The sequence below is a fragment of the Achroia grisella genome, unplaced genomic scaffold (genome assembly GCF_030625045.1).
Source record: "Achroia grisella isolate CSIRO2021 unplaced genomic scaffold, CSIRO_AGI_Agris_v1 utg778, whole genome shotgun sequence".
Lineage (NCBI taxonomy): Eukaryota > Metazoa > Arthropoda > Insecta > Lepidoptera > Pyralidae > Achroia > Achroia grisella.
The window spans coordinates 256812-281947 of record NW_026713018.1 but is presented as its reverse complement, the minus strand read 5'-3'; the positions used below and the strand labels follow the sequence as shown (position 1 = coordinate 281947).

The following is a 25136-nucleotide window of genomic DNA, read 5'->3' as shown; positions in this document are numbered from 1 at the left end:
TTTTTATATATCGTTAGCAAAACAACGTTTGCCGGGACAATTTTTATATGTTTGGTAGTTGTTCGGGTTGTACCGAAACTATAAAGATTCTGATAGGTAGACCTGATAAATGATACTGATAGAAACTTGATTAAAACTGTATATTGAAACTTAAAATATAACTGATTAATGAATGTAATGAGTACGCGCGTCGTCCTTGATGACCGAATGCGAACTGATTTTAATGAAATGTGAAATGTAAAATAAAATGTTAATGTTGCGAAATAATGTACGATGCTAGCTCGTACATATTCCCGGGCGCGAAAGAAGATGTGAATGGGGATGCTGTGGTTGTGACCTTATGGTAGGTAACTGACATATACAAATTTTAAATAAGTATCTTTTATTAATATTATAAAAAAAAACAGCATTTGTAAATACTGACTTATTCAGTCGGTTCTTACTTACTCGGTCAGTTGTCTGTCTGTATCTACAGAAATTTTAAATTTGGATCGGTAAATACAAAGATATGTCTGTAATATAATGCAACACTCATATAAGAGTACACATTTCTTCAAAGTAGAGTGTGTGGCGCACCTGTCACAGGGTCCCTGCTTGGCGGCGTTCTGGTGGCAGCCGGCGGTGGTGATGGTGACCAGCTTGTGCCCCACCAGCCACGTGGCGGACTGTCCGCCCGTGAACAGGAAGTCAGCGATGTCGGAGCGCTGCGGCTTGACGCTGCAGGGCGAGGAGGTGTACCGCGCCAGCAGGTCCACGCACGCCTCCGTCAGCTCCACGTGGAACGCGGCCGACGGCGAGCCGGCCGCGCCCGCCCCCGCGCCCCCCGCCGCCGCACCCCCGCCGCCCCCCACGCCCCCCGCGCCGCCCGCCGCCCGCCCGCCCCGCGACACGCGCGACCCCTGACACAACGCAAACAATATGTTCATTAATAATGTCTCCCGCAAACAGATTCTTACAATAAATCTGCTAAGGGTTTTGATGAGCCGATCGCAAAGAAAAAATATAATTAATTTAATTAAAAATTAATCGACTATTAAATTGTCTTTAAAAATATGCTTAAAAACACTTGGCTTGTATTAGTACAAAGTAAAGTAATCCTGACTTAGCACTATAAAACAGGCAAAAATGTGTAAAATGAGTGGTGAATCAAAAGATTCTATTTAAATATAGTAAGATGTACAATTAACACATACGAGACTAGAACTCCGCTGCCTATTGGAGGAGTCCTCGTTGGCGGTGGGCGGCTGGAAGTTGGCTCTGCTGTACTGCAGCTGCTCCTCGAACGGCATTATTATGTAGTTGTGAAGACCCTGTACATTCAGGTGCAAATCCTATTTAATTTCTGAACAGGAAAATTTTGAAGTTACATTAAAGGTTATAAAAAATGGAAGCCAAAAATGAAAGTTCTTAAGCCGATAACAATAAAAAGAAACTAACAAAAAAGGTACTATACAGTGTAATTGCGTAAGATTATACTGACGTGTATGATGAATCGCACGAAGTTCCTCCGGTATGAGAGGCGGCATTTGAGGAACCAGGCGGCGATGACGTGGTGCGCGAGCGAGACCACGTAGTGGTTGTACCGTGAAGGGTTCGTGTAAGGCAGCAGTATCGCGAACACTGACATGTACTGGTCTTCTACAAACGACGCGAACACCATCGGCAGCCGTGTCAGCGCTGCACATAAAACCAACCAATTACGATTTGTACCGTTGAAGTTAGGAAGTGAAATTAATGGTAGTCATGGTATAAAATCAGTGCAAGTCTGTAGAGTCGCAGTGAATTATGTCAAGGATCCGTCGTCGTGTATATTCCTCAAAGTCTTATGAATATGTTTCTAGAGATTATATCATAAAAAAATATAATTCGATGTAGGTGTATATCAGTTAATGTTTCAAAGGCTGGCTACGTATAATTTCATTAAAACTGTACACTAACTTGACAGGAACTCCAGCATTGGACTAGCGATGGCTTTGGTGTCTGATATCTTGGATAGGTCGAGCAGCACCTCGGGCAGCATCTTGACCATCGTCTCGCGCATCTCGAGCGTGAAGATCGTCAGCGCATTGATATAGGGTTGCGGCGTTCGGAGAACTAATAGACAGATATCGAATATCAGTTTATATTTAGGAATAAATGTGATATATAGAAAGTAAGTAGGCAAGTAAAGATACTGACCCATGCCGTACTTGAGCAGGCAGCGCACGATGCGCTGCTGGGTGTGCGGCTCCAGGAACGCGTGGTACGGAGCTAGCGCGGCCAGCGCCGGCAGCACAGCGCCGTGCAGCTCCGTCAGCGGCGGACGCCGCGCTTCCGTAAAGTGCAGGTTGCGGTCTGTTACCTGCGCAAGGGTTAGTACGGAACGTGAGTACGGAAGTACGGGAGTAGAGGGGCAAGTTCACGGGAGGGGGGCATGTACCGTGGAGTAGTGTGGAGGCGAGTCCACTTCTTGCGCGTGACGAGGTCGGCGGACGAGGTCGTCCAGAGCGCGGTGCCTCTGCGCCAGCAGCGGAGGGGGCGGGTCGGGGGCGGGGCGCACGTACCATGGAGCAGAGCGTGGAGGCGAGCAGGTCGACGTCCTGCGCGCGGCGGCCCAGCGCCAGCGGCGGAGGGGGCGGGTCGGGGGCGGGGCGCACGTACCATGGAGCAGAGCGTGGAGGCGAGCAGGTCGACGTCCTGCGCGCGGCGGCCCAGCGCCAGCGGCGGAGGGGGCGGGTCGGGGGCGGGGCGCACGTACCATGGAGCAGAGCGTGGAGGCGAGCAGGTCGACGTCCTGCGCGCGGCGGCCCAGCGCCAGCGGCGGAGGGGGCGGGTCGGGGGCGGGGCGCACGTACCATGGAGCAGAGCGTGGAGGCGAGCAGGTCGACGTCCTGCGCGCGGCGGCCCAGCGCCAGCGGCGGAGGGGGCGGGTCGGGGGCGGGGCGCACGTACCATGGAGCAGAGCGTGGAGGCGAGCAGGTCGACGTCCTGCGCGCGGCGGCCCAGCGCCAGCGGCGGAGGGGGCGGGTCGGGGGCGGGGCGCACGTACCATGGAGCAGAGCGTGGAGGCGAGCAGGTCGACGTCCTGCGCGCGGCGGCCCAGCGCCAGCGGCGGAGGGGGCGGGTCGGGGGCGGGGCGCACGTACCATGGAGCAGAGCGTGGAGGCGAGCAGGTCGACGTCCTGCGCGCGGCGGCCCAGCGCCAGCGGCGGAGGGGGCGGGTCGGGGGCGGGGCGCACGTACCATGGAGCAGAGCGTGGAGGCGAGCAGGTCGACGTCCTGCGCGCGGCGGCCCAGCGCCAGGCCGCGCGCGGCCAGCAGCGGCGGCAGCGCGCGCAGCACGGCGGACAGCACGTGCCAGTCGTGCTCGCGGGTGAGCGCGGCGGACAGCGCGCGCGCGGCGCGGCCGGCGGGCAGCAGCGCGGGGGCGGGCGCGGGGGCGGCGGGGGCGGCGGCGGGGGCGGCGGGGGCGTCCCGCGCGCGGCCCGCGGGCTCGGCCACGGCCAGGTGCGGCGAGCAGCGGGGCCGCAGCCGCAGCGCCGCCGCGCCGTACACGGGGGCTCCGCTCGCGTCGTAGCAGAACCCCACGCAGTTGGACGCGTTCGCGCGCAGACCGAACACCATGTCGAAGATCTGCATTACGATGCGGTGGAATTCGTTAAAGTTATCGCTGAAAATTTGATGAATCTTGTTCGTTGACGGTCAGGTCTGATAACTTTTCTTAAAAGTTAGAACGTATGAAATATAAACACTGAGATTACACGAAGACTTTGACGATGAAAATAAATATTATATCACATTTCACGTAATCATTAAAATTACATTTCGTATAACATTCATCATACAATCGTCTTGTTAAGTTTCAAGTATCGGTGCGTACCTTGAGCCGTATGTCGGGGTGGTGCATGAAGACGGCGGGGCGGCGGTAGTGGTGGTCGAGGTGGTCCAGCAGCACGAGGCAGCAGCGCGCCGCCAGCGCGCCCGGCGCGGCCAGCAGCTTGTCGTGCAGCAGCTCCAGCAGCCCGGCCGCCGCCAGCCGCAGGTCGCTCACGTCCGCCTCCGCCGGCAGCGGCACGTCCGCCACGAACATCTCGAACGGACGGTTCAGGATCTGAGGGCGCAAACGACATATTACGGTAAAAGGATATCGCAACCTATGAGATACCGGGGGTTTGAGGCCAGACAAAAAACTAGCGACCCATTTACATAATCCCTCTGGTATTTCTTACGGGGGCAAATTCCATAGAAGACCTTGATGCCAAACACGAACAAATGTTTTCGGTTTGGAGGTTTGAGGCGGGGCGGGGCGGGAGGTACCTTCTCGAGCAGGTCCACCACGTCGGTGCAGGGGTTGGGCGCCAGCGAGCGCGCGAGGGCGGGCAGCGCGCGGGCGGCGGCGGCGCGCAGGGCGGGGCGGGGCGGGGCGGGGCGGGGCGGGGCGGGGCGGGAGGTACCTTCTCGAGCAGGTCCACCACGCGGTGCAGGGGTCGGGCGCCAGCGAGCGCGCGAGGGCGGGCAGCGCGCGGGCGGCGGCGGCGCGCAGGGCGGGGCGGCGGCGCGCAGGGCGGGGCGGGGCGGGGCGGGGCGGGGCGGGGCGGGAGGTACCTTCTCGAGCAGGTCCACCACGTCGGTGCAGGGGTCGGGCGCCAGCGAGCGCGCGAGGGCGGGCAGCGCGCGGGCGGCGGCGGCGCGCAGGGCGGGGCGGGGCGGGGCGGGGCGGGGCGGGAGGTACCTTCTCGAGCAGGTCCACCACGTCGGTGCAGGGGTCGGGCGCCAGCGAGCGCGCGAGGGCGGGCAGCGCGCGGGCGGCGGCGGCGCGCAGGGCGGGGCGGGGCGGGGCGGGGCGGGGCGGGGCGGGAGGTACCTTCTCGAGCAGGTCCACCACGTCGGTGCAGGGGTCGGGCGCCAGCGAGCGCGCGAGGGCGGGCAGCGCGCGGGCGGCGGCGGCGCGCAGGGCGGGGCGGGGCGGGGCGGGGCGGGGCGGGAGGTACCTTCTCGAGCAGGTCCACCACGTCGGTGCAGGGGTCGGGCGCCAGCGAGCGCGCGAGGGCGGGCAGCGCGCGGGCGGCGGCGGCGCGCAGGGCGGGGCGGGGCGGGGCGGGGCGGGGCGGGAGGTACCTTCTCGAGCAGGTCCACCACGTCGGTGCAGGGGTCGGGCGCCAGCGAGCGCGCGAGGGCGGGCAGCGCGCGGGCGGCGGCGGCGCGCAGGGCGGGGCGGGGCGGGGCGGGGCGGGGCGGGAGGTACCTTCTCGAGCAGGTCCACCACGTCGGTGCAGGGGTCGGGCGCCAGCGAGCGCGCGAGGGCGGGCAGCGCGCGGGCGGCGGCGGCGCGCAGGGCGGGGCGGGGCGGGGCGGGGCGGGGCGGGAGGTACCTTCTCGAGCAGGTCCACCACGTCGGTGCAGGGGTCGGGCGCCAGCGAGCGCGCGAGGGCGGGCAGCGCGCGGGCGGCGGCGGCGCGCAGGGCGGGGCGGGGCGGGGCGGGGCGGGGCGGGGCGGGAGGTACTTCTCGAGCGGTCCACCACGTCGGTGCAGGGGTAATCGCCAGCGAGCGCGCGATTTCGGGCAGCGCGCGGGCGGCGGCGGCGCGCAAATTCGGGGCGGGGCGGGGCGGGGCGGGAGACCTTCTCGAGCAGGTCCACCACGTCGGTGCATCGCCAAACAGCGCGCGACAAATGCGCGCGGGCGGCGGCGGCGCGCAGGGCGGGGCGGGGCGGGGCGGGGCGGGGCGGGAGGTACCTTCTCGAGCAGGTCCACCACGTCGGTGCAGGGGTCGGGCGCCAGCGAGCGCGCGAGGGCGGGCAGCGCGCGGGCGGCGGCGGCGCGCAGGGCGGGGCGGGGCGGGGCGGGGCGGGGCGGGAGGTACCTTCTCGAGCAGGTCCACCACGTCGGTGCAGGGGTCGGGCGCCAGCGAGCGCGCGAGGGCGGGCAGCGCGCGGGCGGCGGCGGCGCGCAGGGCGGGGCGCGCCGGGGCGGCGCGGGCAGGTCCACCACGTCGGTGCAGGGGTCGGGCGCCAGCGAGCGCGCGAGGGCGGGCAGCGCGCGGGCGGCGGCGGCGCGCAGGGCGGGGAGCGCGTCGAGGGCGCAGGCGGCGAGCGCGGCGGGGGCGGGCTCGTCGGGGGGCCGGGCCCGCAGGAGGGCGGCGAGCGCGTGGAGGCGCACGGCCGCGCGCTGGTCGCGCCGCACGTACCGCTCGGCGCGCGCGCGGCCCCCCGCGGAGATCACGCGCATCACGGACGCCTCCTGCGTGCGCACCGATCCAAATTATTGAAACCGTAGGTTTACATTCTTGAAGTGAAATTTCGATAATAGATCTCGTATATAATACGTCCCGTATTATGATGATCACGAAGGAGCGTTACGGTGACGTCGTAGACGATATTGCGTCGAGACAGAAGCGATCCGTCAAAGCTTCGGTTTCGCTCCCGGCGCCGAATCCGAAACGGTCCATCTGCCTATCTTAGATCGTCGTCTCTTTTAAGACACGGTCCTCGCACCTCCGCAGAACATGCTCATACCGAGTCAATATGTCACTACGCGATTTATCTATAACTGATGCAATTTTCAAACTTCCTCCTATATCCCAATTATTCTGTCATTCCTGTTTACCCCAAACATACATATCAACATTCGCATTTCTACCATATGCACACGTCTTTCATCCATTCCCTAAACTTGTACGGAGACACTATGTATTTGATATTGTACCGGCCGCTCGAGTCCGCAGTAGTCGACGAGGTCGAGGAGCGCGTCCGGGTCCCCGTGGTACTGGCCGGCGTCCTGCAGCTGCTCCAGCGACGTGATCAGCTCGTGCAGCCGCGTGTGGATCAGCTCGTTTGGCGGGTCGAACGCTCCTGTGTACACACCATATATCATTAGTTTGAGTAAAAAAACGTATTAAATATTCACATATATAGACGACATATCGAAAGAAGTCTTGCCCTTTGGACAAAATTGGACTATACTTTACAAAGTAAACACAATACGTAAACAAAGCAGAGCAATAATGAATTAAAAATAACAGTTTGGACTATCTCTGAATAGAGTCTAAGAAATTCAACGCGTCCGTACGCAAATACGAAATCACGGAACGACCACTGCGCAAAAAAGCAAGGATAATCCGACGCGAAACCTAAGAATAGACTAAATTAACTTAGTATTTGACCACACCTAAGTATAATTTGTTTTTAGACTAGACTAGACGAAGAAGGAAAAATGTTGGGACAATTGATACGGCACGATGATTTCATGGAAATTATTAATGAGGGAAAAATAGAAGTAAAGAGCGGGAGGGGAAGACCAAGGCACAGCTACATCAAACAAATTAAGGAGAAGATGGGAGTCGTGTCATATCAGGAATTAAAGAGCATGATGGAAGATCGCGGAAAGTGGCAAGAGCTCCACCGACAAGAGCGTAGCTCTTAAATTATGAATGAATGAGACGAAGAAAATGGATTCTTAAACCAGATTCCTCGATTCCTTGTCATCATTGATAATTGGGATCTCTAAAATATGGTCGAGTGCAGTGATGGCTGGCTCATCCGTCATACTCGTGAACGAGTGCTGCTTGTAGGGACTGGTCTGCTCTTATCACTGACTGATTTAGTCCTATTGTGTTTTTATATTTGAGCCTAAATAATAAATTAGTGCTGGTTGGTAGTTTGTATTCACACGTTTCGACTTGTAAAATGTGAACTTACAAGGATTGTTTAAAAGAGCAACACACAAGTTTCTTGATTATTCTTCTTGTGAGGAGACAGCTTTCCGAATGAGCGGTAGATTTAAGAGAAATATTTGACTATTCAAAAGTGTCTAAATTAAGTTTATTTGAATAAATGATTTTCTATTCTATTCATCATATACTGGTCCAGGATTATTATAGGACATATTATCATTTCTCTAATATATGTTTTAGTTGACGTTATACTTACGGTCCTGGTCTATGATGGTGCGTATGATCTTCAGTATAACATCCCAGGCCGGTTCCGATAGGTCTGTCGGCATCCTCGTGACCAGACTTTGGAGTCCCACCACCACCTCGTATGTAACTACCTGGTGATTACTGCTCAATGCCTATAACAGTTTATATATTTTATTTACTTATTAAAGGAAAATCAATACTTAATAAAATCAACATAAACGTCACACTAAGCCACTGACAGGCTTTCACAAATAACAACAGACTAATTCTAAAAAATTTACATCCTTACATATAAATGCAACAACACATTATAAAGTTAACAGAGAATATGAAATTAATTAACAAGAGTACAGTAACAAGTAGTGAATTTACACAAATATATACATATATATGATCTTCAATAATAATTAATTGTTATTTAAAGAAGGGCTCACTTAGTTGGTGTCTCGCTGACTTAATATTATTAGAAAATAGATCTGTATTAACTTTTAGATATTTTATATATCAATATTTTTATTTCGTTCATTTTAATGTGAAAAAATCGTATTATTGTTAGTTCCTATAATTCACGATACGATTCCTTTACGAACTGATCTGATCTTCATGACATCCACTTGTGCCCCGCCAGCGTAAACCGTCAGCGAGGGCGGGAGCAACACTTTGTTATCATCAATGGAATAAATGTGGGTGAGTGTTTGCAGACCTTGAGGAAGGCGGGCAGCACGGCGAGGCAGAAGTCTTGGAGCGCGTGGACGCGGCTGGCGCCCCACAGCGCCGTGTTGATGTAGAACACCGCGCCCTGCAGCAGGCCAGCCTCCCGCGACGCGCCCAGCAGCGCCGCCAGCCGCGCCAGCGCCGCCGCGCCGATGTCCGCGCCCAGCACGATGCGCATCAGCTGCACACACACACACACACACACACACACACATCAACACACGCCCCGCCGCGCCGATGTCCGCGCCCAGCACGATGCGCATCAGCTGCACACACACACACACACACACACATCAACACACGCCCCGCCGCGCCGATGTCCGCGCCCAGCACGATGCGCATCAGCTGCACACACACACACACACACACAACACACGCCCCGCCGCGCCGATGTCCGCGCCCAGCACGATGCGCATCAGCTGCACACACACACACACACACACACACATCAACACACGCCCCGCCGCGCCGATGTCCGCGCCCAGCACGATGCGCATCAGCTGCACACACACACACACACACACACACACATCAACACACGCCCCGCCGCGCCGATGTCCGCGCCCAGCACGATGCGCATCAGCTGCACACACACACACACACACATCAACACACGCCCCGCCGCGCCGATGTCCGCGCCCAGCACGATGCGCATCAGCTGCACACACACACACACACACATCAACACACGCCCCGCCGCGCCGATGTCCGCGCCCAGCTCGATGCGCATCAGCTGCACACACACACACACACACACATCAACACACGCCCCGCCGCGCCGATGTCCGCGCCCAGCACGATGCGCATCAGCTGCACACACACACACACACACACATCAACACACGCCCCGCCGCGCCGATGTCCGCGCCCAGCACGATGCGCATCAGCTGCACACACACACACACACACACACAACACACGCCCCGCCGCGCCGATGTCCGCGCCCAGCACGATGCGCATCAGCTGCACACACACACACACACACACATCAACACACGCCCCGCCGCGCCGATGTCCGCGCCCAGCACGATGCGCATCAGCTGCACACACACACACACACACACATCAACACACGCCCCGCCGCGCCGATGTCCGCGCCCAGCACGATGCGCATCAGCTGCACACACACACACACACACACACACACATCAACACACGCCCCGCCGCGCCGATGTCCGCGCCCAGCACGATGCGCATCAGCTGCACACACACACACACACACACACATCAACACACGCCCCGCCGCGCCGATGTCCGCGCCCAGCACGATGCGCATCAGCTGCACACACACACACATCAACACACGCAAATCTCCTTGGGTAACTCTTTCTGTACTAGCTACTCGCCCCGGCTTCACACGTGCATTATATATATAAACCTTCCTATTGAATCATTCTATTCGTTTTATGGAAATTGCACACAACAAATTCCCAGAGTCTGTACTCAATTTGCCAGAAAAAAAAAATCAAATGTATTATAAAATATTTTCTTTGTAAAAAAGCTTATTATAAAATTGAAGAATTTATAAATGATAATAATGTTTTTTGTAGGAAATATCTAACTTAAAATTCATAGCGCTGACAATGTTATCTGATTGAACAGAGATTAAGTGCGTAGCGGCTTCTATGTTGATTGTCGCATGCCTAATCCTTGTTGTTAATTAAATATAAGTATCTTGCTCATTCTTCTTGTGATAAGTCTGCATTCCGAATGAGTGGTAGAATAAAAAAACTTGACTAGTCAAAAGTGCATATATTAAGTTTATTTGAATAAAGATTATTTCTATTTCTATCTATAAAAAAAACCCGCTTCAAAATCGGTCGGACGTACTTTTTTTGGCATGTAGCTAATATAATAAGGAGTATCTTAGGCTACTTTTATTTTAGAAAAATAAAGTTATATTTTCCACCCGTCGAAGTCGTGTGTACAGAAAAAAAACAGCTAGTTTGCCATAAAATTATTCGTGTTAAGACCCGGTTAATAATTTAAATAATGTATATTAAACACGACAGCTTAAAAGTAATCGTCATCATGTATGCAGTGTAGAGAGAGGTAAAGTTACCTTCCAGCTGTGCTGGCTGTGGTGCTCGAGGATGACGGTGCGGCAGAGCGCCGCCACGAAGGTCGGCAGCGCGTCCCTCGGCAGCAGCGAGTAGCACACCACCGCCTCCAGCAGCGACAGCGCGCTCTGCACTGAGGCCGCCTCCGCGCTGAACGAGCACGCATGGCACGCCTGGCTGCGGCCACAACACGCACTCACACACACACACGCAACGCTAGGGACACTCTACTACTCTTCTACGGTACGTACATACTAATCAGGGGCGTAGCGGCCGTCGTATCTGCCGTATCAATTATACGGGGCCCCCGGGCCCCGACGTAAGCAAAAATATACTTCCCAATTTATTTTTTATTTCACTATTTTTTTTTTCCGCATCAGTTATAAATGATGTAATAAATCGGTTTGCGGAAAAATGTGCAAGGAGAGTGTATACTTAATTTCGATTGTTTGTAAAATTTTGGAAAAAGTGACAAATAGATATTTATGATGAATAAATATTTATTTTAATTTTATACAATTCTTTTTTCTTTTGTGAGAAATCATTAACACAAACAAATTTTTATATAGGGGCCAAGGCACGCTACGCTTTGATACTAATATGCCGAGAGAGTTTCGCTCTGAACATTTTCACGATCACTAAGAGTTACTTTATAATAACCTGCCAGAATCTGTTCTAAATCTGACGGAGAGGCGAATCAAATCTTATTTATAGATGACAACAATATCTAGTAAAAAAAATAGGTTTGTTTGTGGACAATATTTTCCTTTTCTTATGGCTTCCCTGATTTATATAATTCAGAAATATGAAACTAGTTGATTTCTGTAGAACCACCGTGCACCTAATCGCTCCCCCGTCCCGTATCCGTCAAGTTAAGCGGAAGTTGGCCTTCAGCCGCTCCATAAGTCCTTCTACGGGTCTGAATCTATACTGGTATATAGATTCAAAACGTTTTGCCATATATGTAGATTTGAGTACTAATTGCTTATTTTTTAATAGCGATATTAGTACTCAAATCTATATGGCAAAACATTTGCTGGGACAGCTAGCAATATATGTGTTTACTTGACAATCCCGTGTACGATGTCCTCATCGAGGTATGCCGCGTTGAACTTGACGACGTTGATGACCAGCTGCAGGAACTCCACCAGGAGAGGAGAGGTCTGCAACTGCGGCAGCCACTCCAGCAGAAACGATCCAATCTGCATCATTAAATAGTTGATGTATGACTATGTGACCCACACAATCTGGATGCTATCTGTTTACGCCAGAAATATTCTATTAGCAACAATATGCAATATGTATAATTATTGCTAAGAAGATATTTTAGGCGCTTCGCAATTTATAATATATGTCAATATTATTTTAGATTCTTCATCAAATACACTACATATTATAAACAAAGTCGCTGTCGCTATCTGTCCGTGCCTATGTATGCTTAAATCTTTAAAACTACGCAACGGATTTTGATGCGGTTTTTTTATATAGATAGAGTGACTCTAGAAGTTTATATATACAATACATGTACACCCATGCGGCTGACAGCTGAGGCGAGTAGCTAGTTTACAATAAATCTTATTACAATATTTATTAAAAAAAAAACTTAAATTTAAACACTTTTGAGTAGCGAATTTCTACAATTTTTGAAACTTCATTTTGAAAACTAACTCATCACAAGACGACAGATTTTGAAGCGGTTTTTTAAATAGATAGAGTGATTCAAGAGGAAGGTTTATATGTATAATACATGTACACCCGTGCGATGCCGGGGTGGGTGTGATAAATGATAAATGATAAATGATAAATGATAATGTGAGTGATGTATAAATGATAAGTCCTGATTGCTTTCTAACTATTGGGTACACGATGTTTGAGGGTGGACTGAATATCGGTATAATATGTATATGTATGTTTTTTTTTATTATAATGGAACGGTGGACCTGCCTGCGCTAACGGTTTATGCTGGCGGGGACCAGTGGAGGATGATAAGATGAGCATGAGGTGAGGTCAGTAAGCCCATCGTGACAAATTCACCAAGAATTTATCACGATGGTTTCCAGGGGAAATCGCGTGGAGGTCAACCTGACATGGTACATTGCTAGCAATGAGATCATCAGTCCACATTACTAACAATCCCCTTTTCCTTTAACGAAAAAATATATAACTATGTATTATTATAGTTGTGTAGTATGCATAACACAAGCTTTAGCTAGCTTAACTTGGGTCTAGATGGCGCTGTGTGGATTGTCCTAAGATTATTATTATTATATTTACTAAAAGACAAACAATTACCTGTTCTTCAAAACACGTAATATTCTTTCCCGTATTGGTTAAAGCATGGAGCAGTCTAAATCGGAGTTGGGAGTCCTCTGGCGGGTGGTTGGCGTGTGACTTTTGAAGGTAGGTGAAGAAGATGGTCCGCATGATGGTGAGCTCGTCTGCGGGCCCGTCCGCCTGCCCTTCCACCAGGATGCGGAGGAATGTGAGCTCCGCATGGCGCGCCTCCGTGTTTGTGTCGTCCAACAGATCTCTTGTGCATATCCATAATTTCCTTACTGCGCCCTGAGGAAGTCGGAATGCATTGATTTAAATCTTTAGAAATAAAGCTCTATAATTGAAGTTCTCTACTTGACTGTATTTTTTAATATATAACACATAACTCTATTACTAGTATTCACTACATAGTATAAAACAAAATCACTGTCGCTATCTGTCCCTACGTATATACATATGCTTAAATCTTTAAACGCAATGGATTTTGAAGAGGTTTTTTTTTAATATATAGAGTGATTCAAGAGATCCACTTCAAAATCCGTTGCATAGTTTTAAAGATATAAGTATACATAGGGACGGACAGACAGGGACAGCTACTATGTTTTATAATATATAATGATTACAAAATGCTTATTGAGTTCAACATAAATCTGATCAAAATATTAGTTGTGACATTCCTATTATTGCATATAATCATGTTTTTTTATGCATGTGTCATTTAATAAATATAAATATAATAGAATTACCCTTAAATAAATTCAAAACATCTGTTAAATCATATTTTAATAATATATTTATTTATTAATATCAGTACAATTCACTATGTGTTATATGTATGTACCAAAACAAAAATCATATACTTGTATCAGTTATCTAGTACCCATAACACAAGCTTTAGCTAGCTTAACTTGGGTCTAGCTGCACTGTGTGAATTGTCCTGAGAAAAAATTACAAATTTCCATAGAAAAACATTCTTTTGTTCCATATTACACTAGTAAATAAAAAAACATATTGTTACTTAAAGAAACAGAATACAACAATGCCAACCTGCTCACATTTTTATTTCTATTTTTTAATAATTGTATATATTGTTTCCTTCACGGTTATAAAACAATTGTTATCATAAACAATAGAAACAATGTAATATAAAAGTTGGAATAGCATTTTGTACATTTCTTTACATTCTAATAAATAAATAACAAAGCATTCTTATATTCATCTGTTTTGTTATAATTTGGAGTTATATGTAAGATCTACTGGTAGTCTATACATATAAATAAAATTGGAGTGTCTGTTAGTAATATTGAAATAACTGTTTTTTACTGTATGCATATGAATATAAATAGGGTATAACACCAAAATAACATTTTTTACAATTTTTGTATGTCTGTCTGTTTGTTCCGGCTAATCTCTGAATGATTGACTTTGAAGGGACTTTTTTGGCAGGTTGTCTGATGTAATAAGGAGTAACTTAGGTTACTTTTATTTTAGAAAAATGAAGTTAAATTACAGACGGACAAAGTCGTGGGAACAGCTAGTTTTAAATATGGGAAAACATAGCAATACAATAAATAGCCCTACCATAATATAAATTTAAATATGATTGTATACTACACACATTACAATGACATCTTGCTACTATAGATGTATAACATTTTATAATGTAGTAAAGTTTTAAAAAAGTCTTTTTGTTGTAGTATTAATTAGTGATTAAATTGATAATAAATCATATTCTTCAAGCTAAATCAGTAATAGCATGAAATATAAATTCAAATTGTCCACAAAGTTCTTAGATATATATATATTTATATGCCAATAAAAATGCAATTAGATAAAAAGAGATAAAACTGATGGAGGCCTTTGATAAGTCACAACAACAAAGCGTCGAAATTTTCATTATTTCTCATACATTTATTGCTACCACAACAAAAAAATCTCAAAGTGGGTAAGGCATTCAGAACTATTTATAAACAGGAAGAGATCATAATAGCTGTTAGAAATTGTGGATGTTACATCAGAAATACTATTGAGGGTATGGCAATAATTAGTGGTTAGATATATTTATGTCTTACTTCTTGTATTCTGATGTTGTGTACTTTGTCGCCGAGATCCTTGAGGGCACGTAACCGTCGGTGTGGTGGCGATTCGGCGCTCAGTTCTCGCTCCAACTCCGGCGACACTATCAACTCGTTCCGCGCCGGTAGTGCAGCTGCATATAGTAAAAACCACCACATAAACCTCACGTTACACTTAAGAAGCTCCATTCTCCACGGCAGTAAACTGTACTACCTGTATCAGCCCAGAAAACGTACCTGATGCGCCCTTTTTGAAGAATACTTTTAACTTGTCTTGGAGCGATTTTGTGTCCTTGTCTCTAGATCCCATTTTACCGTTTTATTGATGATGAATGCCGATTATGAATGCGCTAAGGGTTATTACTAGGTATGGTGATTACCTATGGTTGAGAAATGGCAAGTAAAAAGACATATTTGTTAAAAAATATACTCAATACCGCTCCTGCTATACTATTCACCATTTGACAATTGTCTTTTACAGCTGACAGATCGGTCGGCACATAACGGTACGTTCGGAAATGAAAACAAAGGGAACAGTTCAGTATTCGAGTATAGTGTTTTGATTTGTAAATAGTCCGGTTTTCACTGCGACTGCAATGCAATTTATTCGAGTTATAAATTAATCAATTTTACGTTTTCAATATGAATCTCTTCCTTCTGTTTAAATTGTGTCTATTCCTTTTTTGAGCTATATACCGATTTCATATCTCGTGACATAACACGTCGTGTTGTGTAAGAATACTTTAAAATTTTCTTCTTTTTAATCTGTAACAAAATTGTATAGTGTTAGTTCTTTATTAAAATAACAAATAATAATCATAGGTAATTTACATTTCATTCAATAAAATAAATTTTACTTCATATTTATAAAATTAATTTTAATTTGTATTTACAATGGCAGATTATTAACTACTTGAATAATTATATGATTGATCATTATATTTTCTTATGATAAAATAAATTATTTGAATTTTAAAATAAATTAATTGAGAATTATCATAAAAAACTTATTTACTTATTAATAGTAATTATTTGAGAGCTAAAATAAGATTTTTATTTAGAAATGATGTTAAATATATCCATAGATATGTTTATTATGTTATTTTTATATACATATACGTAGATAATATAGGTAAATATAACTTATTGCTATCTGCAGGTATATGTAAATTATATCTTATATACGAAAACCTATCTTGGGAGGCTTGAAAAACATTGTATCGAGGTTCTTACATAAAATAATTCTATCAATGAATCATAGATGGCGTTAGTAGTATATAAAAATTTGTGACAATTTCGTATTTCGGACAGTATGGTAGACAGTCTTTTAGCAAATATTTACAATTCTATGATTGACCTATTACAAATAATTTTTATTATATTATTACATGAATGTCGAAAAAAATAGGTAAACATAATTTTTGCCAGACACTAAACAAACAGTTAATGCATATTGGATTGGTCTTACACATGAGCGTAAGACAATAGGTACACCGTAGTAAGCAAGCGCCGCAGTCGCACGATATAATCGAATTATACAAATTAAATCAACAAAGGCTTATTTAAGTTTATGTTCATTTATTGGTCTAGATTTTATGTGTATGACAAAGCGCGGGATATGTGAGGGGGTGAGTTTCATGAATAGACCTGTCCATTCTGTGGGTAAGTTAGGGTTGCCAACTTTTTTTGACAAAAAACATATAAACTCCAAACCGGGTAGAAAAAATAAAGTATTAGATTTTTTTTTAAATGTTATGTTTTTATTGCTTGTTTTACAATTAATATTTAAATTTAATAAAATAAACAATTCGTTTTTAATCTTCAATTATAAACAAAACCAGCGGATCATTTTTGTACAATTTCGTCGTTAGTGAGTGATATCTGTGAGCTGTGACAAATGTCACAACTCACAATTGACATCTAACATTTCGTTCAGTAATTATAAATAGTACCCATAATGAGTATTTTGTTTTACGCATCACAGTGAAGGTTGAAAATAAAGTATTTTTGTATACTTTATTTGTATGTAAAAGTATAATTACTAAAATATGGTTGGCAACCCGAGGGTGGGCCTACCTGCGTCTTATAGGTTCATATTTTTTATAGGTGTATCTATTACCGGAGAATTCATATTCAAATATTCATTCTTGTAATTAGCAGTTTAAAGGCACTTTTATAAGTCAATATAAAATACAAATAAGGTACACGATTCTTATAAAGTAAATTCTTTCTTACATAATAAGTGACGTATAAAAATAAATTACATATTTAGGATTTTTAAAAAGAAAACTATCACCATAAGCGGTGTATATGTACACATTATCATAATTAATAAATTAATAATAATAATAATCTCAGGAAAATTCACACAGTGCCATCTAGTCCCAAGGTAAGCTCGCTAAAGCTTGTGTTACGGGTACTAGATAACTGATACAAGTACATAGATTTTTTTTTCATAAATACATACATATTATACATAGAAAACACCCAGACCGATACAAACAATCATACTCATGAATACAAATGTTTGTGCCGTGCGAGGAATCGAACCTGCGACCATCGGACGTAAAGCGGTGTGGTAGACCGCTAGACCACCGAGGTCGTCAAATGCTTAAATCTTTAAAACTACGTGACGGGTTTTGAAAAGGTCTTTTTAATAGATAGAGTGATTCAAGAGGAAGGTTTATATGTATAATACATGTACATCCGTGTGAAGCCGGGGCGAGTCGCTAGTATTTTATAGAAAGAGATAATTATTCTCATGTACATTCATTAATCCATATTCTACTGTACTTAAATGTCTATGTAAACACAACGGAACGGTACGGAACACCACAAGTGCTTATAGTCCACGTGACTGATTGCAATATAATAAATAGGAAAAACATATGTTGTCTCACCAACTCACCTGTTTTTTTCGGTCGTCAAATATCGTCAGTGCTATGGATTTTAAGTTTTTCTATAAAAATATTATTGTCGTTAACGAATTCTTCAATTTTATAGTAAGTTTTTATTGCAAAGTTGAAGGACGAGATCTCTTTTAGAGATAATTCCTCGTTTCCAAACAAAATGTGTAACAGATATTCAAAACTTGTATTTAAAAGTGCAACAAAGTATATAATTTCGTTGTGCAAACACATTGATGTGCAATTCCATAGGCTCTTATATGTTCTTAAAACATCATATTTTAGACATTTGTAATTATACAACACGTTATGCAAAGACCCTTCCGATCGATCCCCCGTCCATCCCAAACGGGGATCGAAATTACGACGGCCTGAGCCGAGGTTCGAACCCCTATCGGTGCCCGCAGACTAAAGTCGTATCCGTCAGGCGGGAGTTGGCCTTCAGCCTAAGTCCTTCCTTTGGTTTGGAGTGCCATCTGCACTCGCCCCCTACCGCTCGGTGAAGCTGTAAAGGCCAGCTGCGGCCAACAGCATTTTTTTTTACACAGGGGACAAACGAGATTACGTCTATAGTAGCAAGATGTCATTGAAATGTGTGTAGTGTGTTGTCCACAAAGCTCTTAGATATACATATATTTATATGCCAATAAAAATGCAATTAGATAAAAAGAGATAAATCTGATGGAAGCCTTTGATAAGTCACAACAACAAAGCGTCGAAATTTTCATTATTTCTCATACATTTATTGCTACCACAACAACAAAATCTCAAAGTGGGTAAGGCATTCAGAACTATTTATAGACAGGAAGAGATCATAATAGCTGTTAGAAATTGTGGATGTTACGTCATCGTTTGTTCCCGCTAATCTTTGAAATGGCTGGACCGATTTTGACGGGATGTAATAAGGAGTAACTTAGGCTACTTTTATCTTAGAAAAATAAAGTAATGTTGCAAAATTCCACGCGGACGTCGTCGCGGGTATACATACAGGTAGTGGTATAATAAATCATGGTAGAGTGATCGCACACGTTTGACGTTGCGGTGACAATAACTACAAGGCCTGCTATAAATCCATGTCAAACAGGTATTTAGGGCGAAGGTTGATTGTGAGCTGTAAACCGTCTGTCGTGTCACGCAGGTGAGGGCAAATTGTCGACCCTCGTCACCGAGGCTAGATTAAATGCCCGTATATTACCTGCGGGGGGACATGAACCCGCAGCCGACGGCCGACCGCCGGGCACGGCGACGTGTCACGATCTCTCAAACATCTGTTCGTATTTCACACTTGAAAAACTTAGCATGAATTTTATCGGACTACTCTAATGCTTTATACCAGCTGCTGAGTTTCACCACCGTACCACCCGCCAGAAACTGAAATACCATCCTGATCATCTGGATGAATGGCGGTCTTCCACAGTACGGTTTTCTAGAAACTTTTTGCCTCGCACAACCACATTGTGGAATCACCTTCCAGCAATGGAATACCATTGCTGGAAGGTGATTTCCGAACCGATACGATATTGAAACCTTCAACATTCAACTCCTTCAACTTCACCATCTGGTGAGCCGCATGCTCGTTTGTCCCCTGTGTTATATAAAAAAAAAGCTTTTGCCCGCGGCTTCGCTCGCTTTGATTGACAAAGTTTCATACAAACTTTTATCCCCTTAGGGGTAGAATTAATCAAAATCCTTTCTTAGAGGATACCTAAGTCATAACATCTACCTACATGCCAAATTTCAGCCCGATCCGTCCAGTGGTTTGGGCTGTGCGTTGATAGATCACTATGTCAGTCACCTTTGAGTTATATATATTTAGATTCTCACAAAAACACGTTGCGCTTATAGTCAACAAAATATTTGCTACGAAATTTATTTCTCACATCGCCGTGAATACGGACTTTCGTACACATTCACACACAACGCCGTCACAAACTAATTCAATCAGCTGATTATCCAAGATGGCCGATAAATATTAAACAGACATTAAGTTCGTTTCGTTTCATGCAAAAATACTAAATTTATTAATTCGTAACAATTTTTGTTAATCCCGAAAATCCCGGGATTTGTTACAGAAAATCCCGAGATTTTCGGGATCGAAATTTCGACCGGGATCCTGGGCTCCCGGGATCAAATCCTCTAGTTACATTGTCAAGAAATGAAGATCATTTAGGTCTGGATTATGTATCGCAGTAGCAATTTCACAAGAGCATCCCCCCGCGTACACTTAGATTGTGGAATGAATTACCTGCCGAGATTTTTTTTACAGCTAATGGGGTACGGAGTTTTTTCAAGACGATATATAGATAAAACTTTTATTGCGTTAAAGGCACACACACAAGGTACAGTAATATAAAGAAACCCTTCTTTCAAATTAACGTTTCTTAAAGAGTCTTAAACGTGTCTTTTTTATACATGCAATACTATAGAAGAGATGCATCACATATTAATGGAATGACGAGCAAAAAGTAAAACGGCACCGATGTAGTTGAAGTATATTTTTGTATATAATTGACTTATGTCATATAGAAACAATATAATATTTATAAAAATATAGACACTAAAAAAGGTATATAAAATAGTTTCCAACAGTGTCCGAGAGGCTCTTAAAAGAGAATTGTATTTAAAAAAAATTGTACTGAACCAGCTTGATGTTGGTATGTACGTGTATGTTATTTGATCCTGTATCATAGCCTGCAATTTTTTTTTAAATTAAAAAAAAAAAGCGTCGGCAATGTGTTAGTGACATCCCTGATGTTACAGGGTTCTATAGGCTACGGTAACTGTTTACCATCAGATTGGCCGTATGCTGGTTTGCCACTATTATGGTATAAATAATGGTTTCTTATTAACCTAATTAAATGTAGATTTTACAGTCCTAAATATTACATTACGATTTCGGTATTTAGCGATAGATTTGATAGTGTAATAGACCTACATGAATAGAGATATTTTTATTTTATTTGATACTAGCTGCACTGCAATTTAACTTTAATTTTCTAAAATAAAAGTAGCCTAAGTTACTCCTCATTATATCAGCTACCTGCTAATAAAAGTCCCGTCAAAATTAGTCCAGCCATTTCAAAAATTATCCGGAACAAACAGACGGACAGACAGACAAAATTTGTAAAAAATGATAATTTTGGTGTATGTACCGTATTTATATTCATATGCATGTAGTAAAAAACGGTTATTTCAATATTACAAACAGACACTCCAATTTTATTTATATGTACTAGCTGCACTGCAATTTAACTTTATTTTTCTAAAATAAAAGTAGTCTAAGTTACTCCTTATTATATCAGCTACCTGCTAATAAAAGTCCCGTCAAAATTAGTCCAGCCATTTCAAAAATTATCCGGAACACACAGACAGACAGACAAAATTAGTAAAAAATGATAATTTTGGTGTATGTACCATATTTATATTCATATGCATGTAGTAAAAAACGGTTATTTCAATATTACAAACACACACTCCAATTTTATTTATATGTATAGATGATAACAGACTGACAATATGTACATAAAAATATTGATCTTATATACTAAATAACAATAGGAAAATGTAAGGTGGGGCGACACAGTTTAGACACGGCAGTGCTCAGTACACAATATAGAATTTGTCTTACTAGACATTATTAAATGGATGTATATATGTAGGTAACTGATAACCATACCAAATAGTAATATTATTTATTTGGCAGACGAGCACCGAATACAGCTAGAAACGCTTTTAAACTTTTATGTACGCTCGTAAAGAATAAGAGGAAATTGTAAGCCCATAATACAAAAAGTACTTAAGCGATATACTTAGTGAAATTGAATTTTTCCCCGGACAAAAAAAATTAAGACCGCAAGTTGTGTCGGCGCTGCGCGACGCGCACAAACTTTTAAACCCCAGCGAGGACCAGGCCAGATTGTTTGTCTCGCAGATTTCGCGTACATTTTTTTTCCATTAAGAGCCGATCTCTTAAGATGTCGATTGTTACGCGCATCAATTTGTTCAACGGTAAAGATTCCTTTCTTTTCTCTGATACAACATCGATTTGTTGTTTTTATTAGGGACGTCCCGGTGCGGGGCTCTATTACTCCTTGATGGCCGGCCCTTTCACCCGCCCGGTCTATCCTTCCTTGTACATATATTACAGAGTATATATTTGGGTAAGAGTCTGTCTTGGGTTAGTTTTGTGGTTTAGTGTAATAATTTTGACATATGTACAACTAGCTGTACCCACGACTTGGTCCGCGTAAAATTTGACCTTGACCAAATAATGAATAAAATATTTAATGACCCAATAAAAGCCAAATAAAAAAGTTTCATCGTTTTAGTTTAAAAAATGACGATACATAATTCCATACAATTCAAACAATAGCCTCAAAAATTGGTTGTAAACTTCTAGCTTCGAAAATGTCAATTTTAGCATACAACCTTTCATCCTCTCTTTCAACCCTTTACAACCCTTTTTTCGCAATAAAAAGTATCCTATGTCCTTTCTCAGGCTCTAGACTATATGTAGTGATGTCAAATTTGTCAGAATTAGTCTATTGTTATTTGTGAAAGCCTGTCAGTGGCTTAGTATGTTTTTTATACTGATTCAATATGTGTATGGTCAGTCAGTGGTTTTCCTTTAATAAATAAATAAAATTCTTCTAATTTATATTTTCAATTAGAAAATCAAATTTCTACTGTATAACTGTCCGAACTGTATTGTTTTACATTATTTACATTATTAACCGGGTCTTAACACGAGTAATTTTAGTATTTATCTATCTATTTATTTGCCATAAAATTATTCGTGTTAAGACCCGGTTAAAAATTTAAATAATGTATATTAAACACGAAAGTTTAAAAGCACCAACAGCGCACGTTCACGAGCTGTATTTATATATTAGAATATCATTTATTCAAATAAACTTACATTGTATTTTTTTTTTTTTTAATCCATACATTATCACAAGAAGAACAAGCAAGAAACTTGTGTGTTGCTCTTTTAAATAATTTATTCTTATCAGAAGTTTAAGTGTGTGACCAATTAGCAGCTGGTTAAACAATTAATAAGAGGAAATCGTCATCACGCAGCAGCAGTATGGGATACACAATTTATATATTTTAAATTAATTACTACAAGGTTCCACTGAAAATCATCGTTTGGGCATTACACCCCGGACACAAAGCTGAGTGGACACCAATTGGGTCGCAGCTGTATTTTATAAAATAACTAGCTACAGCCACTTTCGCACGGAAGTACATGTATTATATATATAAACCTTCCTCTTGAATCACTCTATCTATTAAGAAAAACCGCTTCAAAATCCGTTGCGTAGTTTTGAAGATTTAAGCATACATAGGGACGGACAGACAGCGACTTTGTTTTATACTATGTAATATGTTTTATGATTGTTTTGTATACGCCAAATAAATATATGTTTCTTTCTTTCAATTAAATATAAATTATGATAATTCCTGACATCTAAATATGTATAACTCAAAGGTGACTGACTGATATAGTGATCTATCAACGCACAGCCCAAACCACTGGACGAATCGGGCTGAAATTTGGCTTGCAGGTAGTTGTTATGACGTAGGCATCCGCTAAGAAAGGATTTTGATTAATTCTACCCCTAAGGGGATAAAATAGGGGATGAAAGTTTGTATGAAACTTTGTCAATTTTAAACCTATCGGGCTGAGACTTTGCATGCATAAATCTACTATGACGTAGGCATCCTCTAAGTAAGATTTCGATAAATTCCACCCCTAAAGGGTTATATTAACGCGAGCGAAGCCGCGGGTAAAAGCTAGTATATTATAGAATTGTCGTTAACAAACGAAATAGTAAGATGTTACTATTAATTTCATTCGTCCCAATTGTAAACGAGTTTGTAAATCGCATTTGTATCGCGCTTACTACATAGATAATATTTGTGATCCTCTTTCACTGGTACAGATTATCTCGGGATAAAAATAAACAGAGTCAGATAATCCGCGGAAACAAACTCATCCCGGGTCCATGAAAACCTCATTTGCAGCACGCGGTCCCTAAACATATCTAATTGTGTTGGTATAATGTTTTAAAAGGATTACTTCTCTCCTCAAATCGTCCGTAAGCGTTTAATGAAATTTTGTGATTATAAAGTATATTAAATTTTGTTGTATTAACATAAAAAGAATACGAGCTGAGTTTCTTGTCAGTTCTTCTCATCTCGAAATCATTCCGAACTGACGGTAGATTTGACATATCATAAGAGTCTGTAATAGACCTACATAAAAATATTTTGAATTTAGAATTACAAAAGATTTGGAGGCAAAGTAATTTTTTTTTAATTAATCTTAATTTTTTTTATGGTGATCGTCAAAATGATTATTGTAGAAAGTAAACTTATGAATAACTAAGCGTGGTATGACGTTTTTTTTTCTTTTTCGGTCTACTCTAATGCAGTTGGCCGTAGCTGGCTTTTACAGCTTCACCGGACGATAGGGGGCGAGTGCAGATGGCACTCCAAACCCAAGGAAGGACTTATGGAGCGGCTGAAGGCCAAATCCTGCCTGACGGATACGAGTTTAGTCTGAGGGCACCGCTAGGGGTTCGAACCTCGGCTCAGGCCGTCGTAATATCGATCTCCGTTTGAATTGGAAGGGGGATGAATCGGAGCGAGAGTTTAGTGCTCACTATAATCTATATTGATATTATAAATAGTTTGTTCGTTCGTTTGTTTGAGCAAAGTAATCTCACGAACTACTAGTTAGAATTGAAAAATTCTTATTGTGTTGGATAGTCCATTTATCGAGGAAGGCTTTAAGCTATATAACATTACGCTACGACTAATAAGAGTGGAGCTGCAATGAAAAATATTGCAAAAGTTGGGGAAATGAAACGCAGACGAAGTTGTGCTAATGTATCTATAAATAAAATTGGATTGCCGGTTGTAATATTAAAATACCGTTTTTTACTACATGCACATGAATATAAATATGTATGTACGTACATACACCAAAATAACATTTTTGAGAATTTTTGTCTGTCTGTCTGTTTATTCCGGCTAATCTCTAAAATGGCTGGACCGATTTTGACGGGACTTTTTTTGGCAGGTAGCTAATGTAATAAGGAGTAACGTAGGCTACTTTTATTTTAGAAAAATAAAGTTAAATTCCACGCGGGCGAAGTCGCGGTCAACTAATTTCTAATAAAATTATTTAATTTGATCATAGTG

The 25136-nt window shown here is 43.9% G+C and overlaps 1 protein-coding gene across 1 annotated transcript in view; it reads right to left on the bottom strand.

The window, feature by feature from the left end:
• LOC131850643 (tuberin) overlaps positions 1-15501 on the bottom strand; it is a 43440-nt gene extending 27939 nt beyond the window's left edge. The window contains exons 1-17 of the mRNA XM_059200944.1: positions 15259-15501; positions 15019-15155; positions 12965-13234; positions 11738-11874; positions 10675-10849; positions 8602-8793; positions 7909-8050; positions 6686-6831; positions 6061-6220; positions 5844-5962; positions 3860-4090; positions 3219-3612; positions 2179-2334; positions 1939-2094; positions 1481-1677; positions 1194-1310; positions 577-899 (exon numbers count right to left, since the gene is read on the bottom strand). Coding sequence (XP_059056927.1) covers positions 577-899; positions 1194-1310; positions 1481-1677; positions 1939-2094; positions 2179-2334; positions 3219-3612; positions 3860-4090; positions 5844-5962; positions 6061-6220; positions 6686-6831; positions 7909-8050; positions 8602-8793; positions 10675-10849; positions 11738-11874; positions 12965-13234; positions 15019-15155; positions 15259-15331 — 3125 coding nt within the window. The 5' untranslated portion in view covers positions 15332-15501. The remainder of the gene's footprint in view (positions 1-576; positions 900-1193; positions 1311-1480; positions 1678-1938; positions 2095-2178; positions 2335-3218; positions 3613-3859; positions 4091-5843; positions 5963-6060; positions 6221-6685; positions 6832-7908; positions 8051-8601; positions 8794-10674; positions 10850-11737; positions 11875-12964; positions 13235-15018; positions 15156-15258) is intronic.
• Positions 15502-25136: the final 9635 nt, after the last annotated feature.